Raw genomic sequence first — 21,185 nt, 5'->3', positions numbered from 1 at the left:
CTACATCAAACTTGGTTCTCTGAACCACATAGCATACTCAGCGTAGTCAGACTCAATTTGATATGACCACTAGGGTCGGAATAACAATCATTTTCTTAGTCATTACTGAAACGATGGTAACGACATATTTGAATAAAACGAAATGAATTACTAGCTCCTTGGTAACCTTGTGACTTTCCCTGATCCAAGCGTGAGTCCTGTGCTTCCGGTAGTATATGCATCTACTACCTTTCACACCTACTCATACTCGTCCCAAGTATTGTCTCGCAGTCCCCAAGTCACCATACAAAAATCACATAACAGTTTAACACACCAGATAACAAAACGAAGGCTTTATTATTTCTTGAAACTATTACATAGGTGTTCGAGTTCACCCTATACTATGCCTCTAACAGGTTACATCATACGATACTATGGCTACTGCATAACTCAATCTTCATATATGAAGTCCTCATCCTTGATTCCTCGCGTTGTTTTCTGCTTCATCGAGGATCATGTGGAATGCCCTTGGCCTTGGTGGTGCTTCTGGCCTTGCTGCTTCGTTTTTCTTTGGGCAATTTCTAGACATGTGCCCCTTGCCTCCACATCCGAAGCATACCTTATCATTTTGTGTACAATCCTTGGAATAGTGGCCGATCCTTCCACATTTGTAACAGGTTACCTCTTCGTTGCATCCTCCAAAGTGTTTCTTCTTGCACTTTTCACACCACTTGGCTCCATACCTTTGGTCATCTAGGTTATACTTTGAGAACTTTCCCTTATTATCAGGTCTTGAGGATCCTTCAAGCTTCCTTTTCTCGCCAACTTCAGCTTTCTCCAGACCCTTTTCCCTTATTTGGGTCTCAACATTCTTGGCTGCCCAGATGGCGGCTTTCAAAGTGGTTGCTTGTTTGACCATTGGACCAAAGTCCGCAGGTAATCCATTGGCAAACTTGTTGACCTTGGAAAGTTCCGTTGGAATTAGGTAGGGGACAAGCTTCATCTTTTCCGTAAAACTTGCAGTATACTCGGTGATACTCATCCTTCCCTTCTTCAGATTCTGGAACTCATTGTTGATCTCCAGAAGATCCTGCTCAGAGCAGTACTGCATTTTCAGTTGCACCAGGAAATCTTCCCAAGACATCTTGCTTGCTTCTCCCTTGGGCATTGTGTTAGCTAGTAGCTTCCACCAGCTTAGTACTCCAGACTTTAATTGTCTGACTGCAAAGACGGTTTTCTGCCTGTCGCTGTAGTCACAACTTTCAAACACCATCTCCATTTCGGAGATCCAGTCCATAATCTCAACCGGCCTCGGGCTTCCAGAAAGGCTTGGTGGCTTGGCACCCAAGAAATTCTTATACATTCGTCCATCCTTGTCATTCCCCCTCCCTGGGCCATTCCTTCGTTCTCCTTGAGTCCCAACTTGACTCACAGGGCGGCATAGTTCCCTTCCTCCGATTGCTCGGGACTCAGCTCGGGTTGCTCAACGGGCACGGTAGGTTCGTCTCTATTCAACATCTGTCTCATTTCTTCCCTTTGTTCCGCTAACATAGCCCGAATCATGGCTTGTACTCCAGCCATGGTGATTGGCTCGGGTGCAACTTCTACTACAATAGGTATTTGCTGAATCACTGGGGGTTGATTCCTATTCCCATTCGCATTCCCAGCTCCACTCTGGGTTCTTGCCATCTCGATCTATACACCGAATACGGTGAATTTAGATCCTTATTTAGGATAGACGTTTAAACCGTCCTTATCACTCCAAAACGTTTACATGTTAGTTCTAATATCGTAGTCGTACGTTTAGAATCCTGAACACATAAGGTTTCCAGATCCGGTCGGCAACAGACCATAGATCCGAACAAGTAACATCATATAAGGCATAAATCATTTAGCACATAGATCATATTAGGCATTTTCCTAAATAAGCTAGTGCTTGTGTCTATTCAGGTGTATTACCTAAATTCATTAGACACACTCCTCACGATCATCACTTAGCATTCTAAGTTTAAGTCTAGAAATAAATCCATATTCCTAGTTCGCTTAAACTGATGCTCTGATACCAACTGTGACATCCTCATTTTCACGGACAGAAAAGACCGATTTTGTTTATGCTTTATAAAAATCAGAGTACTTCTTTTAACAAAAATGTTGCGGAATATGTTCCCACTAAAACATGATAAATAAGTTATCAAAGCATTTCCGAAGAAATGTATTTTTATTCGTTTTTAAAACATTCGGGATGTCATTGTCAATACAGAAACATAAGCATAAACAGAACTTACATTCATTATCACTAGTGATTTACATCTCCTTAATCTCTCAGTGTAATGTAACTTCATATCGACACCTGTGATATAAATAAACTGAGTGGGTCAGGTTGGGAAACCTGGTGAGTACATAGGGTTTTCAACCCACAATAATATAATAATTATGTTTAAACACTCAACCCAATTCCCCATCCCCATTATCTTCTTTACTCTTAGGGATCTACCCTAACAGTCATCTATCATGCATTCGTTCATTACGTAGTCCCTTGCTTCCAGGTTTATAGGACTAGCACTAAATCCATAGCTGCCAATGCTCGTTCGTAAAGCACTAATTCCATAGCTGCTATAGTTTATTCATCGGGTACTAAATCCATAGCTACCGGTGTTTATCTAATAGGTACTAAGTTCATAGCTACCAATTCCTAACAGGTACTAAGTCCATAGCTACCCGTGTTTATCTAATAGGTACTAAGTCCATAGCTACCAGTGTCTAACAGGCACTAAGTCCATAGCTACTAGTGTTTGTCCAATAGGCACTAAGTCTATAGCTGCAAATGTTTACTCACATCATCTTTTATCTCTCATCATTCATCCACCCATGCCATACCCAACATATTTGTAGATATAAAATACATATACAGTTTAAATCGTTTAAAACCTGTATAAAAACATTCATCCAGCATAGACAGCAAGTATTCAGATAATATGCACACATAGCATGTAGTTTATATAAAATACTTCATATCTATGTGTAAGATGAGAGTAACTATGCACTCACTTGATTAGGTGGTGATTCCGAACTCATACAGCGCTTCGTTATCTCAAAATAATTTTCCTCGACAAAACCTAGTATCAATACCACTAGGGTTTAGTTTTTAACGTTAACCGCGACTAATTAATATTCTAGCTATTATTACTATTATATAAGCCTTAAATAACACTCAATATAACTCATAATAATAGCCCAAATAATTATTTTAAGGTCCTAATAATCTTACTATAATTAAATAAAAGCTATATAAAATATAGTATAGGCGTAGCTCACTTACAGCGGGTTTTTATTAAAAATCGGGCTTCGCTGGAGCAGCGTTTCCGAGCCGAAAGCTTTTCTTCTCGGAGCCGTCGGGCGCTCCAGGGCTTTCTTCTCGTGCTAGGGAGGTTCCCTAGACTTGGGAGGGGTTTAGGGAGGTTAGAGAGAAGTTAGAGAGAGAAAGAAAGGCTTATGGTGTGAAGAAATTATGAAGAGTTCATCTATTATTTATAGGAATTTTATAGTAAAGTAGCCTCCAAGCTTCGTCCGTATCTTTCGCGTACGAGCTCCGTTTTCTACGTTCTTTATATCCACGCATTGGTATTTACGAGTACTACAATTTTCATTTAGACCCCGTCGGCTAATTCTCCTTCTATCTCAGATTTACAAAAACTGTATCGAATTCGCGGCGCTCGAAAAGTAGAGACTAAGCTTCGTCCATAACTTTCGCATAGGAGCTCCGTTTTTGAAGTTATTTATATCCACGCGTTGGTATTTACGAGTACTACAACTTTCATTTAGACCTCGTTGGCTAATTCTCATTCTATCTCGGATTTACAAAACTGTATCGAATTCGCCGCGCTCGAAAGTAGAGACTAAGCTTCGTCCATAACTTTCGCATACGAGTTCCGTTTTTGAAGTTATTTATATCCACGCGTAGGTAAAAATAAAATCTACAACTTTCCTTTTTACTCCGTTGGCTAATTCTCGACCGATCTTAAATTTAACAGTAGGAGGTGATTACATTGTTAAATGTCCGCGTAAAATTCATAACTTTTACATACGGACTCCGTTTTCGTCTGTCTTTTTGTCGTTGAGTTCCTATTAATGAGATCTTCAACTCTCATTTAGGTCGCGTAAGCCAAAAACCGCTCGAACTAAAATTCGAGTTTCGGGTCGTGCACTGCTATGCCAAATCTTAGAAAAATCATAACTTCCTAATATGAAGTCAGATTTGGGCGTTCTTTTTATGGACGCTCTCGGTTTAACGTTTTCTACGACTTTTGTTTAGATCGCTAAGGCTAAAACTCTCTCTATCGTAAATTCACTATTTACGCTTCCCGGTGTCGTGCCGGTTTTGCCGTAAAACTTCGACGGGTCATAACTTCTTTGTTATAACTCGGATTTCGGCGTTCTTTATATGTACGGAAACCTTGAGAAATATTCTACAACTTGGGTAAGATTATTTATTCTAAATCATCTTTTGTCGAAAAGTCGTTTTCGACCCCTATTATCTCTAAATTGACTAGCCCGGATCTACGGGCGTTACATGATGTGTTTAGGATTCTAAGCGTATGACTATGATATTAGAACTAGCATGTAAACGTTTCGGAGTGATAAGGAGAATTTAAATATCTATCGTGAATAAAGATCTAAATTCACCTAATTTGGTGTATAGATTTTAATGGAAAGAACCCGAAGTGGAGCTGGAGATGCAAATAGAAATCAGCAACCTCAACCCCAAGTGATGGAACAGGTGCCTATAGCAGAAGCTGCACCAGAACCGATCACAATGGCTGGAGTACAAGCCATGATTCAGACAATGATGGTTGAATAAAGGGAAGAAATGAGACAATTATTGCTGAACAACAGGGATGAACCTTCAATGCCTGTTGAACAACCTGAATTAAATGACGATCAGTCAGAGGAAGGAAATTATAGTAGATCTGTTGGTCAAACTGAACCGCTTGTGGTTAGGAGGAATAACCAAGAGGATGGAGTCGAGAGAATTGGATGCAAGTACAAAGACTTTATAACTTGCAAGCCGTCAACTTTCACTGGAAAGGAAGATCTCGTTGGAGTAATGGATATGGATCTCGGAAAAGCATTAGGCCGAGAAAACGGAATCAAAACTCATCAACTAGTCTCTCTCTAATTGAAGTCACCGGTGAGAGATAAGAAATCAAAGCATAAACTGTTCCTTACCTGCCTTTACTGCTCTGGAGAACATATGGGATTCATCGGAGTCCCACAAAATTACTGGAGGATGATGTAGCCACCGGAAGGCGCATCCCCACCAGGTTCACGGTGTCGCGCAGAGCTGGTGCTGACAGAATGATGATCCCGTTCTCGATAAACTATCCCCATCTCTTTCTCTCAACTAACGATCCAGTGAGAGTTCCGACTGATGTCATAGACTAGTGGTTGCATCCCTTCTAACACTCGATGATAAACCCAATCGAACAGGTCAGAAACGATGACCTTAAACCTGAAATCAACACCTCGCCTGGAGCCCTTCGTTGCTATCTCTCACACTCTCTCTATGGTTGTTTCCGGCTAGAGCTGACGCCGGCGGTGAAACATGGCAATGGCAGCTTCACCCTTCCTCTTAAGATTTCTTTGTGCAGCTCACCTCCTAACCCTAGCTCTCCTTACAATAATATATATACAAGAAGTTGAGATTGGAAAACAGATTTCCTTCAAGAAGACGTGCTTCTCACACGATACAAAATAGAGAAGGAAGCACCAGTTCCTGTCGGGTAGCAGGGAAAGAAGAAACATAGAAACCGAGATCTGGAAGATATAGTCCCTCGGGTTTAGCCTTATAATAAAATCTATCCTATATTGAAATACCTCATCAAAACTGATTTCTTGATAATTACAATTTAAACCCTATACTTATATGTTTAATTTGTACTTAATAATTATTGTTTTACTTTAATTATTATCATTATTAAATATCAAAATCTATTAAGTTTGTATTTTAACATTTATTATTTTATTATTTATTTCACTTAGCCTTCTAATTTATATAGCCACCATTTAATTCGCTAAACCCTATTTTTTTTAAAAATAATAAATAAATAAAAATGACGAAAATGGGGCATTACATGATGGGAACAAATTTACCTCGAGTTCATTCACATCAACCTTAAGGAAGGTGATATGAGTAATCTTTTTAACAAACTTAACCAATATTGATGCAATCACACGATAAGTACCACACTATGAAGTTGTTCATACACAACCACCTGTCAAGAAATCCATTCAGATGTTAAGTATCGATCCTATTGTCAAATCATGCCATTAAACGTTTAATATCTTAATTTGTACCCTGGATTTTCATTTCTATAAGACTTGTGTTGTAAAAGGAAGTTAAGTATATCGGTGAAGTATATGTAATGATGGCATCAAGTTAATCATTTGACCAATATGTTAGATAATTATGGGACCACATCATATAAATATGTAATGTTATCATTAAATCAAGTTATTATGGTAAAAATATAAATTGTTGATGGACCGATTTATATAATATTTACTTACCTTGTGGGTTGAGTTCCCGGTTTGACTCAAGATCCTCAAGATCCCTTCCATCTCTCACATTAGGGTTTATATCCATCTATAAATATATGTGATGAGGAGCAAATCAACACACACGAAAATACACATAAAATTCGTTTAGGGTTTGCTGAGGGATTTTAGAGAGAGCTCTTGAGATCAACTGGAAAACCCAACCCTAATTATTCAAATCCGAAGATCATAATGAATCAGGTATGTAATCATTCTTTTATGTTTAAGTTTTCTTTTAATTAGATTCGAGATTAAAGATCCAAAGTTTATGCTTCCGCGTTTATGTTTTGGTTATGAAAATAACCAACAATTGGTATCAGAGCCTACTGGAATCTGTTACTATAAATTTTTGGTTGGTTTAAGATCTCTAAGTTAGTCTATGAAATAGCATACCTGTTATTGTTCCTCATTTTGTCAAGATTGTATTCTTGAGATTCATTGTTTTGCATGTTTTCTTGATCGAGGATGAGAGAAAGAAAGTGTGTTGGATATGGTTCTCATTTCTTTGTCGATACGATTATAAGTTTACCATGTTTTCTTTTAAGCAACTTTCATTCTCTATAATGATCGATGGTCTTCTCTGAGCTATTTTCATTTTTAAATTGTATTTGAGCATGCTCAAACATGCTACATGTCCTGCTACTGTATTGGAAAAGTATTTCCCTATATTTTTTTAATAGCTACTTTTCAGAATAGGTATTGATAAGTGGAAAGTGTAACTTTTCTTTTGACTTTGATCGTACGATAATATCGTACATATCTTTTGTTTATTGATTTTTGAAATATGGTAGAGACATAATCTTTTTTTTCAGTTTAATATTTATGGCAGATATTATGTGAAGGATTATAGGATCATATAAAGCTTATTGGATAAAATTAAGGGATAATGACTTAAAAGGGTAATATATTTTTCGATTTGTACATATTTAGTCACTGAGTTTTTTTCGGTCCACATTTACCCCTTCAACTTGTTAAACTGTACACATTTAGTCCTTATGACCGACTACTCCAGGTTAGCCGGTAAAAATGACTTAATAAGGTAATATATTTCTCACTTTGTACACATTTAGTTCTTAATATTTTTGTACACATTTAGTCCTTAATATTTTTTTTGTTGCAAAATAAGTCATTTTTGTTTTTGTATTCATTCAATACTTATGAATGATTTCTTTAGGTTTTTCTCATGACATCTTATGTGGGATAGCCATATGGTGGTGGGATAGGTTGAGGTGGTCCTGCTATATGTTGTAAGCCAAGATACCTGGTGCGGGCCGGCTATAAGCTATAGGCACGGAGACTCGAGAAGAGCGGCTGGGTTAAGACGGCATGCCAACAAACCCTGGGTATTCCAGTCCAATGACTGATTTGACATGTTGCATTTTGGCATTCCAGTCTGATGACTGATTGGGCCAAGGTATTCTAATCTGATGAGCGTGGGTCCGTTATGCATGATAATATGTTTGTTGTATCGGGTATTTTGGGGGAAGCTCACTAAACTTCGTGCTTACCCAGTTGTTTATGTTTTCAGGTTCTATCGTTGGTTATGGGAAGGAGAATGCCTTGACTGTACACACTCATCACAATATTTAGGATTCCGCGTTTCTTATACAACGCTTTTTTCTTAATAATGGATCTATAATTAGGGAGTTTGCCTTATTTAAAAATAAAAAAATTTTGTTGTGAAAATGAGACATTACACATAAACATCAACAGCCTCACACACTTCATCAATGTTTGTTCTACATAAGATGTCGTGAGAAAAACCTAAAGAAAACATTAATAAGTAATGAATGTGTACAAAAACAAAAATGACTTATTTTAAAACAAAAAAATATTAAGGACTAAATGTGTACAAAAATATTAAGGACTAAATGTGTACAAAATGATAAATACATTACTCTATTAAGTCATTTTTCCCGGCTAACCTGGAGTAACCGGTCATAAGGACTGAATGTGTACAGTTTAACAAGTTGAAGGGGTAAATATGGACGAAAAAAAAATTCAATGACCAAATGTGTACAAATCAAAAAATATATTACCCTTTTAAGTCATTATCCCTAAAATTAATCCAGCTTCAGATCTTTAGATAATTTAAATGTGCATAACCTATGTATTTTTTTTATCCAACATCATTGGGCCGATAAGTACATAAGTTATGCTATTAAGTATGGATAATTGTTTGTAACTCCAGTTTCGTGAAAATTTGAGTTTTGATAAAAATAAAATAAAAAATACTTAATTTTTTTTAGAAGGCTTATGAAAGTTGTGATATTATTTTTGTGTGTATGTATGTAAAAGTATACACAATCTTTCATGACAAATGCCATTTTCTTTATTACTTTACTTTTTGGTTTTTCAAGTACATAAAAGCTGTTTACTGCCATAAGCCTTCTTGACTGATATCTTTTATTTAAAGATTTAACCACCATTTTTTTATGAAATATACTTCTAGTTTTAAATGTAGTTCATGAGCTTTAGTTGTATTTATTAAATAGTGGCTTATCCTCCTGACAATGCTTGCTTTGAATCATGATAAATATTAATATTTTTTTTATTGTTCGCTACTACCGTGGGTATTGAAGTAAGGATTATTTATTTATTTTTAAATATAAAAAAAGTCTTATGGCTTATGGATATATTTTTTATTTGTTTAGGATTAATATAATATTGTTACCAAAAGGTAACATCTATTATTTTAATCAATTTGGTTATATGATATTGTTTATGTGAATTGTGTTCCACCTAAAGATATACCTTATACATAATGTCACACATTGATAAATGTTTTAGGTTTTCAATAAACTACAATTATCGCATGTTTATTTATTTTCAGAGTAAATTAATTAACACGATATATCGCCCAAATTGATCTCTTTTGTGAAAATTAATTTACAAAGAACTTAAATTTTATGGTTTGTGTTTATTAATGTGGATATTAATCGACCCAAATGTAGGTTAATATTGGGCCGTATAAACACATGTTTTATGATAAATATGCAACAATATTTAGGTTACATATCATTAATAAGTCAATCCAAAGAAGGGCTTATTAATTGACATGATATATTGTCAATTTGTATTATCAAAATTTATAGTTTATGTGTGTATTAATGCTGGTATTAGCCGACCCAAAGGTAGACTGATATTTGGCCGAATAAACATATATGTGGTGATAAACATGTGGCGATTTTTTGGTTCCATGTGATTAATAAGTCAATCCAAAAAGGGGTTTGTTAATTGACATATTTTATTGTCAACGTTTATCTCTAAAACTATGATATCTCTTGCAAGTTAATATTACTATCCAAAGACTTGATATTAATGTTGTGTTGATACCTTGTAAAGATGTCACAAATTGAATTTATTGATTACGGTGTATGGATTAATGAGCATAAAAATAGTTTTGCTTATGTTTTCAAAACAACAAATTTGAACTATGGTATTATATCTACTAACATTGATCACATTTATGATTCATTTACTCAATGAGATTAACTTTAAGGAATGGAATGAAGGCATTATGTTAATTCTCAATTGCATGGATATTGACCTTGCATTTTTGGATAGAGCAACATTCTTTGAGGATGTTGAGTTTGGGGGAGAAACAAGGTTACAACATTGTCCTTAAGGAGGAATCAATCTTGATTCCTATTATTGTTTTCGATAGTATGCAGATTATGAATCAGTGATCGACAATGTTATTCAATCTCCTATTCAGAATACACAAACTCAACAAACTCAACTTTGGATATCCTATGTGTGGTACCACATTTTTCATCAAATTTTATCTCTTTTGGTTTTGCGGTAAATACAGTAGATGATTTTGTGTATCACAAATTAAGTGGGAGTAAATTTATCTTTCTGATATCTACGCAACTCAAGTTTGGATCATAAGAAAGCAACCAAATGGATTTTGATATATCTATATATAACATAAGAAAGCAACTATAGGAAATTCAGATGTTTTGGAGATCATTTTTATTAAGAATATAATTTATTAGATGCCAAAATGGTTACTGATCCATATCAGGATACTTTTACATTTTATCATGACGAGTCATTTCATGGAATAGACTTTGGTAGCTTCTTCCATAATGGCAGCATAATTTATAGCATGGAATATGGTTGCGGAAATTTGTCACGGGGCTACACATTATTGGTATTGAAAGACCACTAAAGTTGTGATAATAAGTCAGCAATGTTATATTCGAATAATAGAAGTTCTATTAAGTCAAAGTATATTGACATCAAGTTTCCTTCTGTTAATACAATAGTGCAAAATGGAAATATATATAGCACATATGAACAAACTCCATAAAAGCGGATCCGCTCATAAAGGGATTACATCCCAAGGTCTTTCATGAGCATACTACACACGTTAGTGTGATATTTAGTTTTAATGGGAGTTTTATGGTGCTTTATGTGTTGTTTAACAACAATTATGTTTTTTTGTACAAAATTAGGAATTTGGTTAACTCCATTATTAGTTGCACTTATTTGAAGTTTGATCTCACTTCAAGTTAAAGAGGAACTCGTTGGAAATCTATTTAGATTTTAAAACCACACATCATATTTAATCTATGTCGTTAGTTATATATGTATATGTGACCATTGATAGGTTTAGTTACGTAAATTGTAACGAAGACCGCTTTGATCCTATACTATTATGATTAGTGGACGAGATTGTTTAAGGATATCAATATTATGATAACATTCATTAAAGCGCTTATACAGTTATACATACATTTGTATATTTGTGGTCCATGGGAGATTGTTAGATAATTATGGGACCACATCATATAAATAGGTAATGTTATCATTAAATCCAGTTATTATGGTAAGAATATAAATTGTTGATGGACCGATTTATACAATATTTACTTACCTTGTGGGTTGAGTTCCCGGTTTGACTCAAGATCCTTAAGATTCCTTCCATCTCTCACATTAGGGTTTATATCCATCTATAAATACATGTGATGATGAGCAAATCAACACACACGAAAATACACATAAAATTCGTTTAAGGTTTGCTGAGGGATTTTAGAGAGAGCTCTTGAGATCAACTGGAAAACCCAACCCTAATTCTTCAAATTCGAAGATCATAATGAAATCAGGTATGTAATCATTCTTTTATGTTCAAGTTTTCTTTTAATCAGATTTGAGATTAAAGATCCAAAGTTTATGCTTCCGCGTTTATGTTTTGGTTATGAAAATAACCAACACCATAATGAATCAATCTTAATCAAAATCTAATTTTGTTTTCCTTTGAACATATCTATTCAGACACCCTCTAACCAACATCAATACAACTCCTATTCAAGATAGGCAGAAAAGCATCAATACGACTCCTATTCAAGCTTACGAATTTCATAGAGTGACACCACAAAACAAAATAAAAAGGATAATAGCCAAAACTACCTAAATTCTAGAAAAAAATGAACATATTCGAAAGCATAAAGTGTAAATCAATTACAAAAAAAAAAAAAAAAAAAAAAAAAAAAAAGCCACAAATTGTGGGTTATCACCCTTCTAGTAACGTGGTCAATGAAGTACGCATTAAGTGGTATTAACGCCACATAAGAATTAACGTGGTATTAACATCATATAAGCATTAATGTGGACATGTGGTACTAATATCATATAAAGAAGAAGTGCATTAATCTGATATTAACATCATAGAAGCATTAACGTGGTATTAACATCACATAAGCAGAATCAAGTGTATTAACATCACAAAATCAAGGGTATTACCGTGAGTATTTGATCGTGGGCAGCAACAAATTCCAATGCAACAGTAACGTGGTTTGATTTTGGGAAACAAAAAATCTAGAAGAAGAGGGTATTTAGGCATGGGCAGTAACAACTTTGTTTGTGATATCTCGCTATGGATTGTATGGTATTAAACCGGTAATACCTTGATGCCCAAGACCAAAACAAATGAGCAATAGGAAAAACTGTGACGAATGATTTTATTGCTATAAATCTCTTTCAAAACTAACGAATATTTATACTAATGAAAGCAGTAACCTAAACCAATACGTAATACTTGTTAAGCAAGCAAACAACTTCCAAATCTAAATCAAATACTTCAAATAAAAAGGGTTTTCCAAAAATACCCATGCACCCATTAATCCGATTAACCCAACGATCACCCCTTAATCGGATTGGTCATACCTCTCGTTCACAACAGTGTTGAATCATCATCTTCCCGAACCATCCCGACTTTTCCCGGACACCCGACCTCCATCTCGGTCACGTCCAATGTCCTCCATACCCTTTTGATTGTTCACAACACATGTAACATGTGACATGACATCCTGTTGGATACGTTCATTACCATTTAGATTTTCCCCGGATTCACGACCTCTCCCCGGCCAGATCCAAAGCCATCCAATTTGAACTTCCACAATGTTCACACTGTGTTGTTTCTCCAATCTCTTCCTTTATTTTGATTACCCTTCTTTAAAGAGGCATCTCCGCCGACTAATTAAGAAAACAAAGCCACCCGCTTCACCGTTTTCTTTCAACCCGCCAAACGAACTGAGTCCAAAGCTACCTGCTTTAACGGATCCTTCATGCCCGCTTTTCACGCACCTACGTCGGTATCCCCTTATCACGAAAAAGTCAAACTTTCTTCCTCGCTAATCATTATTGTCTGATTAATGTAGACACAACCTTTTCATTTTTTTCTGCCTTCTGATTTCAACCGATCAACATCCAATTATCTCTTTTCACCACCTCGACCTCTTTAATCAAGCTTGTTTTGAGAGCACTTTCCACCGAACAATAAGACAAGGTTACGACCACCATTACCGTCTTCCGTCGCCCGCAAAACGAACCGAATCAAAGTCACCCGCTTTGACGTCTTCCCGCCCGTTTATTTCACACCTCTGGTTAGTCTCTCTCTACCTTAGAACAATCCCGATCAAGAAAAATTGGGGCTGCTGTTGAGATGCTTCAACTCTCGCTCAAAAACAATCCACACCCCCTTAAACCGAACCTAGTTCCCGCTGCGTCTGTCCCGCAACAAAAGGCTACATTTTTTTTGAAACCGACTCTCAAACTGGCCTCCCTACGCCTTCACGAGCCCTAGGCTCTGATACCAAGTGTAAGGTATTAAACCGGTAATACCTTCATGCCCAAGACCAAAACAAAGGAGCAACAGGAAAAACTGTGACAAATGATTTTATTTCTATAAATCTCTTTCTAAACTAATGAATACATGTCCTTATTTATATTAATGAAAGCAGTAAACTAAACCAATATGTTATACTTGTTAAGCAAGCAGACAACTTCCTAATCTAAATCAAATACTTAAAATAAAAAGGGTTTTACAAAAATACTCATGCACTCATAAATCCGATTAACCCAACATGGATTGATTGTGGTTGTGTTGTAGGTGTGCACAACAAGCGATCCCGGAGATGGTGGATGACAACCAGAGTGAACATCGTCGGAGCTGGTGGGCGGCGACCAGTGGATGAGGATACGAGATGGCCGAGAAGTTCTATGTTTTGAAAACTCTTAACTATATTAGAAGATGATTCCAATAGCATAAGATTAGGGATAATATTCTCATTTTGATTGTTTTTATAATTATAACAATTTGAAAATTATTAAAATGATTATAAAGTGTTTAAAAAATGTTAAAATTATTTATTTGTGTAAATTTGATATTTCGAAAACTTGATATTTAGAAATTAGATTGGGTAAATATGATAAGTCATATATGAATCTACTATAATAAATGAAATCCATTTTGTCATATGTCAATTTCTTATTTTCTCATGGGTTTTGACACTTATTATTTTATGATATTTTTAAATTAAATACAATCCACATGTTAATTTTTGTTCTATTTTAAAAAAAATTAAAATTAAAAAACCACATAATACTTATACTTATATATGTAAAGTATTATATATAATATATATGATAGTAAATTATAATTAGTACGTTTTTTCATTCCTTATTTTAAATTTTTTATTTTAAAAAATAATTATTATTTAAACTTTGATATTTAATCTTTTTTTAATTAATCAATCCATGCAACACACGAGTTTTACACCTAGTGTATGACTAATTTGACAATATCAATACCCTTCTTGAGAATCATCTGCACAAGGGACTTACTCCCGTAAATCCATAACTTGACTTGTGATTTAAATTTTTCCCATGCATCAGTTTTGCCGATGATATATATATATATATATATATATATATATATATATATATATATATATATATATATATATATATATATATATATATATATATAGTTCGAGCCCTACTAAGCCTAGCTTTTCACCTCCGGTGGCTTCTCTTCACCTCCTTCTGTCTAGAGGAAATTTATAAGGTTTAGGTGGATCCGGTTGATTATGCGATTTGGTAGATGATTGGAAAGTTATATATAGATTTGAGTACATAGTTTACTACTCTGAGATGATATTACAGGTAGTATTTTCACATAAATCAGATTCTCATTAAATGCAAGAATATATATACACAATGTACACCTCATGGGTCAGAGGTACAATACAACGAATACATACAAACATACATGGGCCTATATACAGTCAATACGATAATATAAACTAATACACTAATAATACTTGTGTGTTGTTCAGTATGCCATTGTAGAAATAATACATATTTAAAAATTTAGATATCATAGCAATGTCCTTATAGTAATAATGTGCATAATCATGATTCACAAACAAACCAATGAATATAAAAAAAAAAAAAAAGAACTTGTGGTTCATCAATGTCAGATTTGAATGATCACATCTTATCTGGTTCAGACAATATCCTCTCAATCTCTTCTAAAAGGCGTTCCTTTTCATCTTTCATCTCCTCATGCTGCTTCTGAAGCTCTTCAATCTGCTTTGTTTGTTCAGAATCCTTCCTGAAACACATACTCATCAATGTTACATGACAACAAGTAATATTCCATCCACATATATGCATACTTTTTTCAAGAAATCAATGTTCAAAAGAAAGTTGTGATTTTAATGTTAACTGAGAAGAATCACTCTTACCTATTCATGAAAGCCAGATTAAGTTTGAGTGAACGCACTTCCTTCTCTAGATTTTCACATCGCTTCAGAATAGATTGCATATCTGTTGAAATCACAGGTGTTTGAGTTCTTCCTTTTGCTTCTGCCATTCTACATATATAAATCATCATCACCAAATAAATTAACGAAATAAATTAACCAAACAAATTTGAAGAATAATATTTTTATATATATACAAGAAAAAAAAAAGATAGTATGCTTCCTGAAAATGGAAAAATAGAATTACATACTTTCTTGACCTTTCCACCCTGCGTTTCTTTGTAGGATCCCTGCTGTCTACTGCATAAATTTTAAAAAAATTACAGAAGTTGCATATAAAAATGAGTTAATAATAAATATTACCTGATGCAGCTGATGTCACTGATCCAAATCGAATCAAACTTCTTTTCTGCTGGAAATACAAAAAAGAAAGAGTAAATTACATGAATGGTCCATATGGTTTGGGGTAATTTACGCGCTTGGTCCCTAACTTATTTTTTTAACTCGGGAGGTCCCTACTATTTGTTTTTGTTACGCACTTGGTCCCTGTTTTACCTAAAAATACTATCATTTAAATAGGAAAAAAATGGTGGGGTAGGTAATATAAGGTGAGGGGAGTGGGGTTGGGGGTGTGTTTATTTAAATAAATTAAAAAATCAAGGGCAAATAATCTTTTTAGGTAAGACAGGGACCAAGTGCGTAACAAAAACAAACAGTAGGTACCTTCCGAGTTAAAAAAATAAGTTAGGGACCAAACATGTAAATTACCCTAAACCATAGGGACTATTCCTGTAATTTACTCAAAAAGAAATGGTGTAAAATAATTTTCATTTTAAACATTTACAAACTATCAATAGTCAAATACCTTGTGGTCCTCTTGAAGATTATCATACATTTGTTCTCGTGTACCTATGAAACATGAGATAATAAATAAGTTATCTAACATTTCTATACATAATTAGTAAAATTAAAGATAAAAAAAAAAGGGAATAAACCTAATGTTTTTGCAATTCCAACTTGCTTCCTAGAGCTCTCACAAGCACTTGGTGTTTGACCAGAATTGCTTTGACCATCACATGCATCAAAACCATTTGATATTACAGGTGATGATTCACTTTGAGAAGCTTCTCTAGATGCGAAACTCATTTGGATATGATTCGTGGGGGCCACAAAATTGTCCATGTCAGCATCTATACCTCCTTGAACTATTTGAAACAATCCAGAATCCTTCATTTCATTCGATAAATCTTGGAATGTTTCTTGTACCTCATAATCTTGAATCTCATTTACATGATTCATAGTTGAATAATATCCTAAAGAATCATCTTCAATTGCTTCTTTCTCAGTTTGACTTCTGAGCTTCTTGCGTTCTAATGTGCCCTTTAACATGCTTACAACTGAAGATACTTTATCAATGGTGCCAAATTGTAATTCATTGATATTAGATGAAGATGAATGTGATTGAGGCATGAAGCCATTTGTATGATACATTGAAGCCTCATTGATTTGACTTTGGTTGACAAATTGTTGTTTCAATTGGTTGACTCGATTTCCCGACGCATTATGCATTGCTTCCATACCTATTGCTGTTTGAGAGTTTTGCATTGCAACATACCTCTTTCTGTAACATGTAAATAGTATAAAATAATAAACGAAAACATGGTTTGTGATAATCAATTAATATTATTAAACGGTTATTGATAGTTATAGTCGGTACGAACTGACTTTGGTCGGTTCGAACTGATTTTGGTCGGTTCGAACAGACCAAAAGAATTTGGTCAGTTCGAACAGACCAAAAGAATCCGATCAGTTCGAACTGACTTTGGTCGGTTCGAACTAATTTTGGTCGGTTCTAACTTCGAACTGACCAAAGAATTTGGTCAGTTCGAACAGACCAAAAGAATCCGGTCAGTTCGAACTGAATTAGTTCAAACTGACCAAAATTAATTTGGTCAGTTTGAACTGACCAAATTAACAGACCAAAAGAATTTGGTTAGTTCGAACTGAATTAATTCAAACCGACCAAAATTTGGTCAGTTCGAACCGAATTAGTTCAAACTGTTCGAACTGAATTAGTTCGAACTGATCACAGTCAAAGTCATCTTTGACACTTTTATAAAAATTCAGTTACTTAAAATGACTTGACGGCACTAAAATCACCAACATCACCAACAGATAATCAAGTGATATTGATGGTGAAAAGGGTTTTGTTTACATAATAATTAATACCTTAACTCAGAAGAACGACTTCTTGTCATTGGTTGAGAACTATGAAACCATGCCTGTAAAAAAATCAAAAAGTAAGATAACAATAGAATCCATTTAACAAATATTTGTACACAATCCTAATTCTCAATATTAACAAACCTTAGCCAAGTATAAATTGCTAGCCCCCACATTCCTAATAGGATGGGCATTTACGTCATTTGACGATTCACCAACTACCAACGAACTTTGTGGGATCAAATTCTCATTACTTGGTTTTCTTTCAAATGAAACTCCATTTTGTTGAGTAGCTTGATCAACAAGCAACCTTCTAGATAATTGTCGAGAACGATTATGAACTAAACTTGATGGATTGTGGCCTTGATTCTAGTGATATAAAACCAATTTAGAAAAGAATATGTATATATATATTTAAAAAGTGTAAAGAATAATAGAAAAATTCTTGCCTCTCCATTAGTGAGCCAATTCTTGAAAAGTTCCTCACTATCTGCACGGAAGTTACTAGAAAGATTCTTGAAACCGAGTATTTCCATGGTTGGTGATGGCATTCCAACTGGGCTTTCCATTAATGTTCTTATGAACATATCTTCACTTGAGTTTCTATACAAATCTGAATAAACTCTTCCCTCCATTTCCATCAAACACTTTTCAGATCATGTACGAGTTGATGTTATCTTGTTTCCATGATTAATCATAATAATGATGATTAGCAATAATAGGAGAACTCAAAGAAGTATGTAATATGAATTTCAAGAAGAAGAGATTCTTGTGGAAAAGAGAGTTTAATCATTCAAAAGTCAAACAAAACAAATAAATAAGTAGCCGGACTTAGACAAAAGGAAATACGCGTATACTTCTCATTCAGGAATTTCTTCAAAACATGAATGATTGGATCTTTGACTACAAATTCCCTAAGATACCCTTTACTCTCTATATTTGTCTGTTGTTTAGTGGTTTCAAACGTTAAAATGATACAACATCCAACATTGAGTATGGTTGAGATATATATTAATTAATTAATGAGACAGTTGTTGAAAGTAATAGTATAAATAAATGGAAATCATGGATTAAAGAATGAAGAAACTTTTGGTGATGATGAAAGCCATGAAAATGATGTTTAACTTTTAGGGAATTTTAAAAAGTAGTTGTTGAAACTTGAAAGGGACTTCTTATATCTGACCAAATGATTCAGGTCATTAAATCAGGAAACTATAAACTTTCATTATTATAGTTTTTTGTCTATGATGTGTAGTTGCTTTCCATTTCAGGACATATGACATGTAAAATGACTATATATCATCCATTTTCTGTTTTTTATTTTTTGGTACTATAAACTTACATTAATAATGTTGTAATTTAAGATGAAGTAGTGTTAAACTATATAGAAAAATGTAGACTGAGAGTAAGGGAAAACTGCTGAAAGTTCAAAAAAAGTAACATGATCCAAACGCAAAACAATCAAAATCGAAGATAATTGAGATCAGATTATATGAAATCAGCAACATGCAAGCGTATAGTTAAACCTAAAAAACAATATTTGGTTCAACGCATCAATCAAAAAAGAAACAACAACAAGAAACGAGGACTCTAAGGGGATATATATGATGATGATACCTGGTGTAGGGCAAAACAGACATAACTCCAGGCTCTTAGATGAGGCGCCTCATCTTCTGTTTTCAATTGTGTAATATAAATTTCAGGAAGAAGAGATTCTTGATGTCTTTTCTTCTTCTTCTAGCACTCAACTGATGACAAAGAGATAAAAGGCAAGAATGGTGACTGGAGCATCAGGAAACAAGAGTTTAACCATAAAAAAGTCAAACACAATAGATTAATAAGTAGCCAGACGTCAGGAATTTCATCAAACATCTTGTGTGCATTGCCGATTAAACAAAATCCCCAATGATGGCATCTTTGACTACAAATTCCCCAAGATACGCTTGCCTTTACTCTCTCTATCTTTGTCTGTTGTTTAGCGGATCTTTTGACGTTTTGTTCTGTAGGCCCATAGAAACGTAAGCGTGTAGCTGCCGCCCACTCTTCCTGTCTTCCATCCCTCCGATGGCTTTCAGATCCGACGACCACCTTACACAGCGGCCCCCCAATCCAGTTTTTCTGCCTTCCGATTTGGAGAGGTTCGACATTCTTCTGCCTGATTTATCATGAGTAAGTATTTGAGCTATTGTAGTTATATTTCATCATCTACGATAATATATAGATGATTAAATAGGGATTAACGTTTTCTGCTCTGCTTTCTGATTAATGTTTAAGCTAATCATGTCACTTGCATGGAGACTTGAACCCTGGAATTTGATTTAATTCGTAAATCAGATTTTAGAAAGTGTTGTTTGGGTATTATAAGTTTTGACCTGTTGATCTGTTTTTTGCGATCTGATTAGTTCTTCGATTTGAACAAGTTTGTATTTGATAAAAGTAAAGTACATTGTCACTATTGTTAAAAAGAGTAAAGTAAATTGTTATTTCTTGCAATTTACCATATTTAATTTTCTAAGTTCTAAATGAACCAATAACCGACTTAAAAGATAATCTGATTGTTGTTAGTATTTCTGAATAGTTAGATAATTACATTAACGTTTATAAGTGTGACAAATACTCAAGTGTTGTTTTTGTGGTTACTATTTTTTTTATTTTTTCTTAAAAGTTGTAGTTGTTGACCTTAAAAAGTCAAAACGTGTTTTGTGTATGCCATTCCATACTGTGAGGTATGAATAATGAATCCGTGAATCGACATATTTGGAATTGGCGTTAATTGCTATCTTATATTAGTTTTATCTAAAATAAATATGTCAATTCTTTTATTAAAAATTTCCAGAAATGATGTCAAGTTTATTGGAATCGAATGTACTTCAGTAAATGAAGTTAAATATATTTAATTGTTTATCTGCTTATTTATTTTTAGATATTTTTAGTGTGTAGTAATTATTTGTAAACATATATAATGGAAAATTTATTTTCTATTTATTTTAGTAAGTATATAATGACGGTAATAGAAGAATGAAATCGATTAGAAAATAAAATTCCTCAAACCTAAATATGCAAAGGAACGACAACAAACACATTCGAACCAAAAGACACCAAAACAACTTTAGAAAGAGAAGTCCAGTTGATGCATAAAATCCAAACTCTATCGAAAAAATCACAAGTCTCGATTCTTTAATTCTTTTTTGGATCAAATCCATACCTCTAAAGCTTCACGCCATTTTCACAAGCTTACATGTTCACAACACAAAGTAAAGATGGTGATATATGGAATTGGTAGCATCGAAACAGATAAAGGATCTCGATGGCAACTTTGCCTTGCAATTTTAA

The 21,185-nt window shown here is 34.3% G+C and overlaps 1 protein-coding gene across 4 annotated transcripts; it reads right to left on the bottom strand.

Annotated features, from left to right (window-relative positions):
* Window positions 1-15,223: 15,223 nt before the first annotated feature.
* LOC145166975 (protein CYCLOPS-like) lies at window positions 15,224-20,226 on the bottom strand. 4 transcript variants are annotated; one of them, XM_079086044.1, is made up of 10 exons: window positions 19,470-20,226; window positions 18,302-18,529; window positions 17,997-18,221; window positions 17,859-17,911; window positions 16,625-17,250; window positions 16,495-16,538; window positions 15,993-16,038; window positions 15,881-15,926; window positions 15,612-15,740; window positions 15,224-15,478 (listed from the first exon to the last, which is right to left on the bottom strand). In XM_079086044.1, exons 2-10 carry the CDS (start codon window positions 18,491-18,493, stop codon window positions 15,355-15,357), a joined length of 1,485 nt encoding a protein of 494 aa, XP_078942170.1. In that variant the 5' UTR covers window positions 18,494-18,529; window positions 19,470-20,226; the 3' UTR covers window positions 15,224-15,354. The 4 variants fall into 4 exon arrangements, with proteins under 4 accessions (XP_078942170.1, XP_078942169.1, XP_078942168.1 ...); XM_079086043.1 differs by having other exon boundaries at window positions 15,993-16,041; window positions 19,470-20,225; XM_079086042.1 differs by having other exon boundaries at window positions 15,881-15,929; window positions 19,470-20,224.
* Between the last annotated feature and the right edge of the window lie 959 nt (window positions 20,227-21,185).

The sequence above is a fragment of the Lactuca virosa genome, chromosome 3 (assembly GCF_052849685.1).
Source record: "Lactuca virosa cultivar CGN04683 chromosome 3, Lactuca_virosa_CGN04683_v6, whole genome shotgun sequence".
Taxonomy (NCBI): Eukaryota; Viridiplantae; Streptophyta; class Magnoliopsida; order Asterales; family Asteraceae; genus Lactuca; species Lactuca virosa.
This window is presented reverse-complemented; position numbering and strand designations above follow the sequence as displayed.

Bases quoted from the DNA above. Each gene is read 5' to 3' on its own strand.
- LOC145166975 (XM_079086041.1), bottom strand. From the start codon at position 18,493: ATGGAAATGGAGGGAAGAGTTTATTCAGATTTGTATAGAAACTCAAGT. The intron at 16,539-16,624 runs GTTTATTCCCTT...CATGTTTCATAG, and splicing joins TGGAATTGCAAAAACATTAG to GTACACGAGAACAAATGTAT. The intron at 15,479-15,611 runs GTAAGAGTGATT...TATGTGTTTCAG, and splicing joins AATCTGGCTTTCATGAATAG to GAAGGATTCTGAACAAACAA.